The sequence below is a fragment of the Rhinopithecus roxellana genome, chromosome 6, assembly GCF_007565055.1.
Source record: "Rhinopithecus roxellana isolate Shanxi Qingling chromosome 6, ASM756505v1, whole genome shotgun sequence".
Lineage (NCBI taxonomy): Eukaryota > Metazoa > Chordata > Mammalia > Primates > Cercopithecidae > Rhinopithecus > Rhinopithecus roxellana.
The window spans coordinates 11,008,658-11,022,353 of record NC_044554.1 but is presented as its reverse complement, the minus strand read 5'-3'; the positions used below and the strand labels follow the sequence as shown (position 1 = coordinate 11,022,353).

The following is a 13,696-nucleotide window of genomic DNA, read 5'->3' as shown; positions in this document are numbered from 1 at the left end:
TGCAACCTCCACCTCTTGGGTTCAAGCTATTTTCCCGCCTCAGCCTCCAGAGTAGCTGGGACTATAGGCGCCTGCCACCACACCCAGCTAATTTTTGTATTTTTAGTAGAGATTGGGTTTTACCATATTGGCCAGGCTGATCTCGATTTCCTGACCTCGTGATCCGCCTGCCTCAGCTTCCCAAAGTGTTGGGATTACAGGCGTGAGCCACTGCGCCCAGCCAGGAATAGGAATTCTGAACGTCCCATAGCCAATTCCCAGGAGAGGAAAGCTTGCTCCAATTAGGACCTAGCCCTCTTTTGGCACAGTCCATGAACAAAAGCTATTTTAAGAAATTCAGGCATCAGACATTACATCATATGGACAAAAGAAAATTATTTCCTCCCCAAATGTTTACTGAGAGAACAAATATCCAAAACGTGAACCACCAAAGAAGAAAACAACTAGACCTTCATGCGCAACCATTAGAGAACGAGGAAATGAAGGTGAGGACAAAGGCACCAGCAGGCTCCCAGTGTTGCCTCTATCTGCAGCACAATTCTAAACAAGGAATGGCTCCATGAGAGCCAATCATGTGAAAGGAATTCCCTTAACAGCAGCCCTGCCAATCACAAGTCTCTGTCCACAGGCTTGAATTGTCATCACAGATAGGCATGGCTCCAATTTCAAGACTGGCTCCTTCAGTGAACTCATTCTCCTGGCTTTGCTATGCAGATGGCCCTCACCCTCCAGCTCTCAGGATCCAGCAGCTGGCTGTGCTCTGCTTCTCTATTCTCAGTCATCAATGGGACATTTTCATGGACTGGCCAGCTGTCATCTCTAATTCATCTCATCCCAAACAGATCATCACCTCCCACACTGATTTCTTATCTTCAGCTCTGCTGTTTCTGCCACTAGATTTAAAAGTCTTCTCATGGTATAGGTGAGACATCACCTTCTCTTACCTTTATCCCAATATTCAAGTTTTACTTCAAAATGTTTCTCAACTTAGCAGCTTCGTCTCACTGTCGTTGCCACTGCCTCCATCCAGGATGGCATCACCCCATACCTATTACTCTAACAGTCTCCTAAACTGACCTCTCAAACTCTTCTCCTTCTTCTGCTTAGTCCATCCTGTCTACCATGGGCTAACCGATCTTCCCACAGCACTGCTTCCATTATTTCACGAACACCCACAATTGTTTCTTATGATATCAAGTTATGATGCCCTCTGCCTGGCTTTCTGCAGCCTCCATAACCCATCCTCTGAAAACGGCTTCTCTTTCTCGTGCCGACTCTTTGCTTTCCAATGAGCCACACTCCTCATATTCTTCAGCAAATATTTACTGAGCAAATATTGGCCCTAGCAGCCTTGCTTCCCAGTGCAGGTACCCTCACATTTTAGTCCATTGTGAACTTTGTTCTGAATGAATCCTTATTCCTCAGTAAGTCTATTATTTCTGGCTAAATGATATACAGAAAGAGACATAGAAAAAAAAAAAAAAGTCCCTGTCCTAAAGAACTTACAGTCTAATTGGGGATAAACAATAAAGAAATTAACCAATGCAACAAATCAAAATGCCATAAGGACCTATGCATTGATAGAGTTACAAGCAAAGCACTATGGGAGAAGAAGATATGATTCATCTGATTGAGGAGACTGAGGGAGGCGTCATGAAAGAGGTGTCCTTAAAGCCTAGAGAGGACTTGACAGGGAGAGAGAGGACAGGAATAACAAGAGCAAAGAGGGTGATGGGGGAATGTGAGCAGAGATGGTCAAGATCAGGCCAGATCTCGACCTTGCTACAGTCATTCCCATCTCTGTGCCTTTACCCGTCTTTTCCCTCCCAGCTAGGAGGCCCTCCCCTGCTTACCATTTGCACCTTTCAAATCTCAGCTTTCAAAACTCAAGCTCAAATCCTAGCTTCTTCACTGTGATACCAATGATTTATTACATGTAATTACTGTCTCCTGTGTTCAAGTAAAAATCACATCTGATAGAAATGGTACCGTTTAAAATTTTATGTATTCTCTACAAATTTCTCTGTAAACTAGAGATTCAATTCATTAAATCAGTAAGGGACAATAAGGACATAAAATAAGTAAGGCCCTGTGTGAGGCAGAATAATGGACCCCAAAGATGTCCACATCCTCATCCCTGTTATCTGTGGGATGGTACCTCACGTGGCAAAAGGGACTTTGCAGATGTGATTAAGGGAAGGATCTTGAGATGGAGAGATTATTGGATTATCTGGGTGGGCCCAATCTAATCACACAAATTCTTAAAAGTTGAAGAGACAGGCAGAGAAGTAAGTGGATCAGAGAGCTGTGCCATGAGAAGGATTTGACCCAGTGGTGGCTTTTAAGATGGAGAGAGGACCATGAGTCGAGGAATGTGGGTAGCTCTAGAGGCCAAGAATAGCCCTTAGATGACAGCCAGCAAAAGAAGGGGAACCTGAGCCTATGACTGCAAGGAGCAGAATGCTGCCAACAAACCCAAATGAGCTGGAAACAGATTCTCCTTTAGAGCCTTCAGAAAACATTGCAGCCCTACCAACATGGTGATTTTGGTCCACTGAGACTGTATTTAACACATAGAATTGGAAAATAATAAACTTATATTGTTTCAAATAACCAAATTGTGGTAATTTGTTATGGCAGCAACAGAAAACTAATACAGGCCCTATGTCTTCTCAGTGGGTGAAGGCCAAGATTATTTCTTAAAAAAATAGATTTATGGCCGGGTGTGGTGGCTCACGCCTGTAATCCCAGCACTTTGGGAGGCTGAGGCAGGCAGATCATGAGATCAGGAGATTGAGACCATCCTGGCTAACACGGTGAAACCCCGTCTCTACTAAAAATACAAAAATTATCCTGGCATGGTGGCAGATGCCTGTAGTCCCAGCTACTTGGGAGCCTGAGGCAGGAGAATGACATGAACCCGGGAGGCGGAGCTTGCAGTGAGCTGAGATGGTGCCACTGCACTCCAGCCTGGGCAACAGAGCAAGACTCCGTCTCAAAAAAAAAAAAAAAAAAAAAACACAGATTTATCATAAATATAGAAATTGTCAACATTTAAAAATTCCATTTCATTTAAATGGTGATGATAGGGAAAATGGAATTTTAACCTTTCTCTATTACTAAGGAATTAGGCAGAAAAATGTTAAAGCATAAAAAGCATCATTCATAATAACCAACCACAGTGTTCAGTCACCACCATTCATTTTCTCAGGGTGGCATTCCTCCCCACCCCCAACTAGGACACTTCATTTTCGGTAGGACCTATGTTCTATAATCCTGTTCTATCACGGTATAGTCATGTGTCAATGATGGGGATATGTTCTGAGAAATGTGTTGTTAGACAATTTTGTTGTTGTGTGACCATCATAGAGTGTACTTACACAAACCTAGATGATATAGCTTACTACACACCCAGGCTGTATAGCATAGCCTATTGTTCCTAAGGTACAAACCTGTACAGCATATTACTGTATTGAATACCACAGGCAATTGTAACACAACGGCACGAATTTGTGTATTCAACCATATCAAAATGTAGAAAAGCTACAGTTAAAATACAGTATCTTATGGGACCACCATTGTATGTGTGGTCCATCCTTGACTGAAATGTTATTATGCAGTGCATGATTATAATTAACAAAGGGTTAGCTATACCATAGTCATTCAATACAATGATAAAAATATCTACTAACTTCTGTTCTGGACTTGAAGCACAATAAATTTTAGTCCCTTATTTATTGAGCACCTGCCAGGTCCACCGTGCTGGGTGCCAAGTGAGATGCAAAAACAAAGATGGCATTAATCCCTTTCCAAAGAGATCTTTTTAATACAACTGTAAGAACAAAATAAATGTTAAAAGAGATGCAGAAGTAATGCATCAAGGGAGGGTTCGGGGCTTCAGCATGGTAAGTTCAAAAAAGAGGTGGAGTCAGGCATGGTGGCTCAAGCCTATAATCCCAGTACTTTGGGAGGTTGAGGCAGGCAGATCACTTGAGGTCAGGAGTTCAAGACTAGCCTGACCAACATGGTGAAACCCCGTCTCTACTAAAAATACAAAAATTAGCTGAGTATTGTCGCTGGCACCCGTAGACCCAGCTACTCGGGAGGCTGAGGTAGGAAAATTGCTTGAACCCAGGAGGCGGAGGTTGCAGTCAGCTGAGATCACGCCACTGCACCCCAGTCTAGGTGACAAAGTGAGACTCTGCCTCAAAAAAAAAGGGGGGGATGGGCTTCAAGTCAGATATGAAAACTCTACATTTCATTGTTAAAATAATTTTGAAGGATGCTGTAAAAATGTTTGTATTTTTCAATGTTATTAAACATTTACAAGTAGCATTTACCTAGCAACCACTGCCAATTCTTTTTCATTAAAACAGGTAATCTACTAGGCAAAACTTCATTAACTTGGCTTCTGTTACATTATTTAAATTAATTAGGTCTTACTTTTTTTTTTTTGAGATAGAATCTTGCTCTGTCACCCAGGCTGGAGTACAATGGTGTGATCTCGGCTCACTGCAACCTCTGTTTTCCAGGTTCAGGTGATTCTCCCTGCCTCAGTCTCCTGAGTAGCTGAGATTACAGGCAGGTGCCACCACACCTGGCCAATTTTTGTATTTTTAGTAGAGACGGGGTTTCACCATGTTGGCCCGGCTGGTCTCGAACTCCTGACCTCAGGTGATCTGGCCGCCTCGGCCTCCCAAAGTGCTAGGATTACAGGCATGAGCCAACGTGCCTGGCCACTTCTTTAGTTATTCCAAAGTTCAGGTTAGTTGTCAATGTAATAGACATAAATTATTAAACTTTTGTCATACTACCAAAAATCCATTCGGCTCACTGTACGACACATCTTAAAGCTTTTACCACTTCCAGTGATTTTTATGCTTAATTCTGTCCCTCACCAAAGTAACTAAGGAGTGTCTGGGATCACATTTAGAGATTGCCTCTCCTAAGGAGTACATATCTAGTTTTTAACATCTTAGAAATCTTTTATTTTTCAATTCTTCTACTCAATCAGCATTTATTCAGTACCTACGACGTATCCAAGGCAAAGCAAAGAAATATTATCAGGTAAAAGGTTTTGATGAGTGATTGCAACAAACCAATCATCCAGCAAATATTTCCCCAGTGGCATGTGTGCAGATCTCCCAGCAGAATCAGTGCTTCAGTTGCCTAAGGGGCTCCTGGGGAAATTCCTCTTGAGGGAAAACAACTTTGAAAAGGATCACCATAAAACACTCTGGAGTCACCAGACTAGAAGGCATCTTTAAATGTTCTTTTTTTCCCCTCCACCAATGATTCTCAAAGATAGGGCATCCCATCAATCATGCTGGAAAGATCAGATGATTACCTGCTTTAAAAATCTTTACTAGATAATTTTGCTTCCCAAACTCTCTTGTTGAATACATTCTGGTTTTTATACATTTTTGCAGGAGAGATTAGAGGGCAGGCTAGGGCCTGTGCGTGGGTGGAGACAGACAGGAAGTGTGTGTGGAATAGAGAAAAAGAGGAAGGGAGTGTAGGAACAAAAATTACTTAGGGTTAAGAACCATAGGACATTCCTGAGTTTATGACATAATTTGAGGAATTGCATATGCCACTTTCATCTCATCGAGAAGGACTTTAGGAGTGATGACAGCTTTGAATTGAGGAGTCATTTACTAAAGGATTCAACATGTGTTCTGGGAGTCACAAAGGAAAGTCAGAAAAATGATTCCACAAGCAGACAGCATTCTGTCTTCTTCCCTGCTTTTATGGAATCATCCTAGCTTCCTCGTCTCTGGAGGTTTTCTAAGAACAGAAATTCACACTGGATTTCAGAGGCTACATGCTGTACTGAGTCTATGGCACAACCTCGAACAGAACAAACCCAAATAAAGAGGACAAACACAACATGTTCTTGCTGCTGAAAACCTCATTCCTTCCCAGCAGACTATTATGGTGTTGGGAAATAATTGGGAAAGAAAGTCCGTTTTTGAGCATATGAAGCTTGCTCAATGAATTCAGAGTGTTCTCTCTGGGAAGATTCAAGGTCACAGGGAAACATCTGTCTATTCTCTCAGCAGTCACTTACACTATCTGTTCCAGATGTTCTGACTCTGAGCCAGGAACAGAGACCAACATTCTCTTTGACTTGAAGGTGGTTAAACTCCCACAGATTTAACATCTTGCCAAATGTGTGTTCTGATAGCTTCTGGTGGAGCTTTATGCTTCATTTATTCAAGGAATACTAGCGTATTTAAGGAGCTAAACATTATTTTATGTAATTTTCATTAATGGATTTGGAAGTTGCAAAAAAAAAAAAAAAGAAAAGAAAATGAAAAGATTCTCTACACAAATTAAAACAGGAGTCCATTTTCCATGTTTTTAGACTGTTGAAAAATAAAATGGTTGATGATAACAACTGTTGCCGGGGATGGGGGAGAAGGTACTTTTGTAACTGATAGGAAAGTAGACTAGTTCAATATGTCTGGAACAACCTAACATTCTCTATTAAAATTAACAATACATATGTACTTTGACTTAGCAGTTCCATCACTGGGAATCTAGTCCACAGAGGTACCTACACACATTTATCAAGACATATAAAAATATATTTTGCATATCTTTTTGAGAAACAATTGAATGTCACTCATTCCTAGAAGTCACGACTTTCCTGGAAGGCTGAGGACAAGAGCATTCGTGGAGCTCCACTTACCTATTGTTTAATGCTCCCCCAAGGTCACAGTCACATGGTCGACATCCATCCAAATCATTGCTTAAGCCCCAGTGCTCTGGCTGCAGAACAGAACATGAAACATGTAACGGTAGGTTTCTGTAATTATACAATAGATTCAGTAAGGAGCAAGTTAAAGCGTGTTTCGGCTGTTCCATCAAATGCTCATTTTCATCATTAAAGCAGAAAGCCGACAAAAGGAAGGAGTATTCTGAAATGAAGAAACCTGAGCTGCAGGCACTGGAGTCAGAGAGCCGTCCACAATCACACGATCATGCCAGGTCACAGACCAGCTGCTTTGCCCTACAGATAACCTCCATTCGACAACTAATGACAGCAAGCAGTAAAGATACCAATTTTCCTCATTAGAATTACTCTGGCTGTAAGAGAATTATGGCAAGTGTTTGGCAGGCCTTTAAATTTGCCCTCAGTTCAGTCTGTCATAAATCCCATACAGAAAGTCCTCCAAGAATTTATGTGGAAATATAGCATACAGCTATGACTATTTTCACAACTGAGCATTGAGGAAATCAAGTCTTTAGAACACTAGAGATGGAAATGAAGAGAAATGGAACAGTATCTATATAGGGAAGAGGAGCTCTGTGCACTTCAAAAATGAGTATATAAAAACAGGTTCACCAATTTACTTTTTTTCTTTTTTTTTTTGAGACCAAGTCTTGCTCTGTCACCCAGACTGGAGTACAGTTGTGTGATCCCAGCTCACTACAACCTCTACCTCCTGGTTTCAAGCAATTTTCCTGCTTCAGCCTCCCGAGTAGCTGCGATTACAGGCATGAGCCACCACACCCAGATAATTTTTGTATTTTTTTTTAGTAGAGATGGGTTTTCACCATGTTGGCCAGGCTAGTCTCGAACTCCTGACCACAAGTGATCCACCTGCCTCAGCCTCCCAAAGTGCTGGGATTACAGGCATGAGCCACTGTGCCTGGCCTATTTTATTTATGATTTTTAAAAATTTTAGAGATGGGCTCTTGCCATGTTGCCCAGGCTGGTCTCAAACTCCTGACCTCAAGCACTCCCCCTGCTTCGGCTACCCAAAGCACTGGGATTACAAGTATGAGCCACCACACCCGACCAGGCTCATCAATTTAAATTAGACTTCCAGAAATCTCCTTTAAGAATGTGTTAGGATTATATATAAATATACATATTTAATGGTCATAATAATTTGGGGCTAGTGAATCCTTCCTAAATGAGAAAGTATAACAATATTATTAAAAATACAGATTTTTAAAAACTTATCTCATAATTTTCCTACTCAGAATTATTACAGTGAACTTTTTGGTGTATTTCCTTCCAGATTTTGTTTTCCTTGATGAATTTTATTTCCTACATAATCAAGACACTATTCACATCCTGTGTCTTTTTTTTTTTTAAATATAGCAAGCAGCATGAGCATTTCCTGATGTTATTGTCATTTTCAGTGGCAACCAAATATTACATTGTATAGAAGTCCCCACACTTACTTAACTGTTTTTCCACTGTTGTTTCCAAGTCTTCTGCTATGATTAATAAAAGATGCAATGAGTCTTCTGGTGAATAAATCTTTGTCCAATTTTCTGATTATTTCATTAGAATAAAGTGGGATTACTGGGTCAAAGGGTATGCACATTTCTATAAGCTACTGATACGTATCTCCAAAATGCTGTTCACAAAAGTACAAACCAATGTGGATTCCCATCAGCAGCCAAGAAGTACCAGTACCTCATGATGTCCTAATAGTAAGTATTCCCATTTTTAAAAACTTGTGTTAATTGTGTCTATAAAAGCGGTATTTTATTGTGGCTTTACTTTACACTTCTAACAGTGATGGTGAACATCTTGCCAAATTATCCATTAGTAATTCCTATTGTGTGAATTGTCTACTCATGTCTTTTAATGTGTACATGTGAGGGTGATGGTAGACTCTACAATGGCGAAAAGCCTTCTCTATTAAAACATGTCATCCTTTAAGATCTGGTTCCAAGATGGCCGAATAGGAACAGCTCCAGTCTACAGCTCCCAGTGTGAGCAATGCAGAAGACAGGTGATTTCTGCATTTCCAACTGAGGTACCGGGTTCATCTCACTGGGGCTTGTTGAACAGTGGGTGCAGCCCACAGATTATGAGCCAAAGCAGGGCAGGGCATCATCTCACCTGGGAAGCACAAGGGGTTGGGGAATTCCCTTTCCTAGCCAAGGGAAGCCATGACAGACGGTACCTGGAAAATCTGGACACTCCCCCCCTAATACTGTGCTTTTCCAACGGTCTTAGCAAACGGCACACCAGGAGATTATATCCGGCGCCTGGCTTGGAGGGTCCCACGCTCATGGAGCCTTGTTCACTGCTGGCACATCAGTCTGAGATAGAACTGCAAGGCGGCAGCAAGGCTGGGGGAGGGGCGTCCACCATTGCTGAGGCTTGAGTAGGTAAGCAAAGCCCACGGCAGCTCAAGGAAGTCTGCCTGCCTCTGTAGACTCCACCTCTGGGGGCAGGGCATAGCTGAACAAAAGGCAGCAGAAATCTGCAGACTTAAACGTCCTTGTCTAACAGCTTTGAAAAGAATAGTGGTTCTCCCAGCATGGAGTTTGAGATCTGAGAATGGACAGACTGTCTCCTCAAGTGGGTCCCTGACCCCCGAGTAGCCTAACTGGGAGACACCTCCCAGTAGGGGCTGACTGACACCTCATACAGCCGGGTGCCCCTCTGAGACAAAGCTTCCAGAGAAAGCTTCAGGGCAGCAACATTTGCTGTTCTGCAGCCTCTGCTGGTGATACCCAGGCAAACAGGGTCTGGAGTAGACCTCCAGCAAACTCCAGCAGACCTGCAGCTGAGGGTCCTGACTGTTAAAAGGAAAACTAACGAACAGAAAGGACATCCACACCAAAACTCCATCTGTACGTCACCATCATCAAAGACCAAAGGTGGATAAAACCACAAAAATGGGGAGAAACCAGAGCAGAAAAGCTGAAAATTCTAAAAATCAGAGTGCCTCTTCTCCTCTAAAGGAACGCAGCTCCTCGCCAGCAACGGAACAAAGCTGGACAGAGAATGACTTTGACGAGTTGACAGAAGTAGGCCTCAGAAGGTTGGTAATAACAAACTTCTCCAAACTAAAGGAGGATGTTTGAACCCATCGCAAAGAAGCTAAAAACCTTGAGAAAAGATTAGATGAATGGTTAACTAGAATAAACAGCACAGAGAAGACCTTAAATGACGTGATGGAGCTGAAAACCACGGCATGAGAACTACGTGACGCATGCACAAGCTTCAGCAGCTGATTCGATCAAGTGGAAGAAAGGATATCAGTGACTGAAGATCAAATGAATGAAATGAAGCAATCAAATGAGGAAAAAGAGTAAAAAGAAACAAACAAAGCCTCCAAGAAATATGGGACTATGTGAAAAGACCAAATCTACATTTGATTGGTGTACCTGAAAGTGATGGGGAGAATGGAACCAAGTTGGAAAACACTCTTCAGGATATTATCCAGGAGAACTTCCCCAACCTAGCAAGACAGGCCAACATTCAAATTCAGGAAATACAGACAACACCACAGAGATATTCCTCGAGAAGAGCAACTCCAAGACACATAATTGTCAGAATCACCAAAGTTGAAATTAAGGAAAAAATGTTCAGGGCAGCCAGAGAGAAAGGTCGGGTTACCCACAAAGGGAAGCCCATCAGACTAACAGCATCTCTCTCGGCAGAAACTCTAAAGCCAGAAGAGAGTGGGGGCCAATATTCAACATTCTTAGAGAAAAGAATTTTCAACCCAGAATTTCATATCCAGCCAAACTAAGCTTCATAGGTGAAGGAGAAATAAAATCCTTTATAGACAAGCAAATACTGAGGGATTATGTCACCACTAGGCCTGCCTTACAAGAGCTCCTGAAGGAGGCACTAAACATGGAAAGGAACAACCGGTACCAGCCACTGAGAAAACATGCCAAATTGTAAAGGCCATTGATGCTAGCAACAAACTGCATCAACTAACGAGCAAAATAACCAGCTAACATCATAATGACAGGATCAAATTCACACATAACAATATTAACCTTAAATGTAAATGGGCGAAATGCTCCAATTAAAAGACACAGACTGGCAAATTGGATAAAGTCAGGACCCATCAGTGTGCTGTATTCAGGAGACCCATCTCATGTGCAGAGAGACACATAGGTTTAAAATAAAGGGACGGAGGAAGATCTACCAAGCAAATGGAAAACAAAAAAAAAGCAAGGGTTGCAATCCTAGTCTCTGATAAAACAGACTTTAAACTAACAAAGATCAAAAGAGACAAAGAAGGCCATTACATAATGGTAAAGGGATCGTTTCACCAAGAAAAGCTAACTATGCTAAATATATATGCACCCAATACAGGAGCACCCAGATTCATAAAGCAAGTCCTTGGAGACCTACAATGAGACTTAGACTCCCACACAATAATAGTGGGAGACCTTAACACCCCACTGTCAATATCAGACAGATCAAGGAGACAAAGTTAACAAGGATATCCAGGACTTGAACTCAGCTCTGCACCAAGCAGACCTAAGAGACATCTACAGAACTCTCCATCCCAATCAACAGAATATACATTCTTCTCAGCACCACATCGCACTTATTCCAAAATTGACCACATAGTTGGAAGTAAAGCACTCCTCAGCAGATATAAAAGAACAGAAATCATAACAAACTGTCTCTCAGACCACAGTGCAATCAGATTAGAACTCAGGATTAAGAAACTCATTCAAAACTGCACTACTACATGGAAACTGAACAACCTGCTCCTGAATGACTACTGGGTACATAACAAAATGAAGGCAGAAATAAAGATGTTCTTTGAAACCAATGAGAACAAAGACAGAACATACCAGAATCTCTGGGACACATGTAAAGCAGCGTGTAGAGGGAAACTTATAACACTAAATGCCCACAAGAGAAAGCAGGAAAGATCTAAAATCGACACCCAAACATCACAATTAAAAGAACTAGAGAAGCAAGAGCAAACACATTCAAAAGCTAGCAGAAGGCAAGAAATAACTAAGATCATCAGAGCAGAACTGAAGAAGATAGAGACACCAAAAAACCCTTCAAAAAATCAATGAATCCAGGAGCTGGTTTTTTGAAAAGATCAACAAAATTGATAGACTGCTAGCAAGACTAATAAAGAAGAGAAGAGAGAAGAATGAAATAGATGCAATAAAAAATGATAAAGGGGATATCACCACCGACCCCACAGAAATACAAACTACCATCAGAGAATACTATAAACACCTCTACACAAATAATCTAGAAAATCTAGAAGAAATGGATAAATTCCTGGACACATACACTCTCCCAAGACTAAACCAGGAAGGAGTTGAATCCCTGAATAGACCAATAACAGGTTCTGAAAGTGAGGCAATAATTAATAGACTACCAACCAAAAAATCCAGGACCAGATGGATTCACAGCCGAATTCTACCAGAGGTACAAAGAGGAGCTGGTACCATTCCTTCTGAAACTATTCCAATCAATAGAAAAAGAGGGAATCCTCTCTAACTCATTTTATGAGTCTAGCATCATCCTGATACAAAAGCCTGGCAGAGACACAACAAAAAAAGAGAATTTTAGACCAATATCCCTGATGAACATTGATGCGAGAATCCTCAATAAAATACTGGCAAACTGAATTCAACAGCACATCAAAAAGCAAATCAATAAACGTAATCCATCATATAAACAGAACCAAAGACAAAAACCACATGATTATCTCAATACATGCAGAAAAGGCCTTTGACAAAATTCAACAGCCCGTCATGCTAAAAACTCTCAATAAACTAGATATTGATGGAATGTTTCTCAAAATAATAAGAGCGATTGATGACAAACCCACAGCCAATATCATACTGAATGAGCAAAAACTAGAAGCATTCCCTTTGAAAACTGGCATAAGACAGGGATGCCCTCTCTCACCACTCCTGTTCAATGCAATGTTGGAAGTTTTGGCCAGGGCAATCAGGCAGGAGAAAGAAATAAAAGGTATTCAATTAGGAAAAGAAGAAGTCAAATTGTCCCTGTTTGCAGATGACATGATTGTATATTTAGAAAACCCCATCGTCCCAGCCCAAAATCTCCTTAAGCTGATAAGCAATTTCAGCAAAGTCTCAGTATACAAAAATCAATGTGCAATGGCCGGGCGCAGTGGCTCAAGCCTGTAATCCCAGCACTTTGGGAGGCCGAGGTGGGTGGATCACGAGGTCAGGAGATCGAGACCATCCTGGCTAACACGGTGAAACCCCGTCTCTACTAAAAATACACACACAAAAAAAAAAAAAAAAAAAACTAGCTGGGCGTGGCGGCGGTGCCTGTAGTCCCAGCTACTCGGAGGCTGAGGTGGGAGAATGGCGGGAACCCGGGAGGCGGAGCTTGCAGTGAGCTGAGATCGCGCCACTACACTCCAGCCTGGGCCACAGAGCGAGACTCCGTCTCAAAAAAAAAACAAAACAAACAAACAAAAAAATCAATGTGCAAAAATCACAAACATTCCTATACACCAGTAACAGACAAACAGAGGCCAAATCGTGAGTGAACTCCCATTCACTATTGCTTCAAAGAGAATAAAATACCTAGGAATCCAACTTACAAGGGATGTGAAGGACCTCTTCAAGGAGAACTACAAACCACTGCTCAACAAAATAAAAGAGGATACAAACAAATGGAAGAACATTCCATGCCCAAGGTAATTTATAGATTCAATGCCTTCCCCATCAAGCCACCAATGACTTTCTTCACAGAATTGGAAAAAATCACTTTAAACTTCATATGGAACCAAAAAAGAGCCCGCCTTGCCAAGACAATCCTAAGCCAAAAGAACAAAGCTGGAAGCATCATGCTGCCTGACTTCAAACTGTACTACAAGGCTACAGTAACCAAAACAGCATGGTACTGGTACCAAAACAGAAATATAGACCAATGGAACAGAACAGAGCCCTCAGAAATACC

The 13,696-nt window shown here is 41.6% G+C and overlaps 1 protein-coding gene across 4 annotated transcripts in view; it reads right to left on the bottom strand.

The window, feature by feature from the left end:
- Positions 1-13,696, bottom strand: part of LAMB1 (laminin subunit beta 1) — an 85,587-nt gene that overhangs the window by 41,721 nt on the left and 30,170 nt on the right. For all 4 annotated transcript variants that reach the window (XM_030931854.1, XM_010382437.2, XM_030931855.1 and 1 more), the window contains one exon: positions 6,695-6,774. In XM_030931854.1, the coding sequence (XP_030787714.1) occupies positions 6,695-6,774 (80 nt within the window). The remainder of the gene's footprint in view (positions 1-6,694; positions 6,775-13,696) is intronic.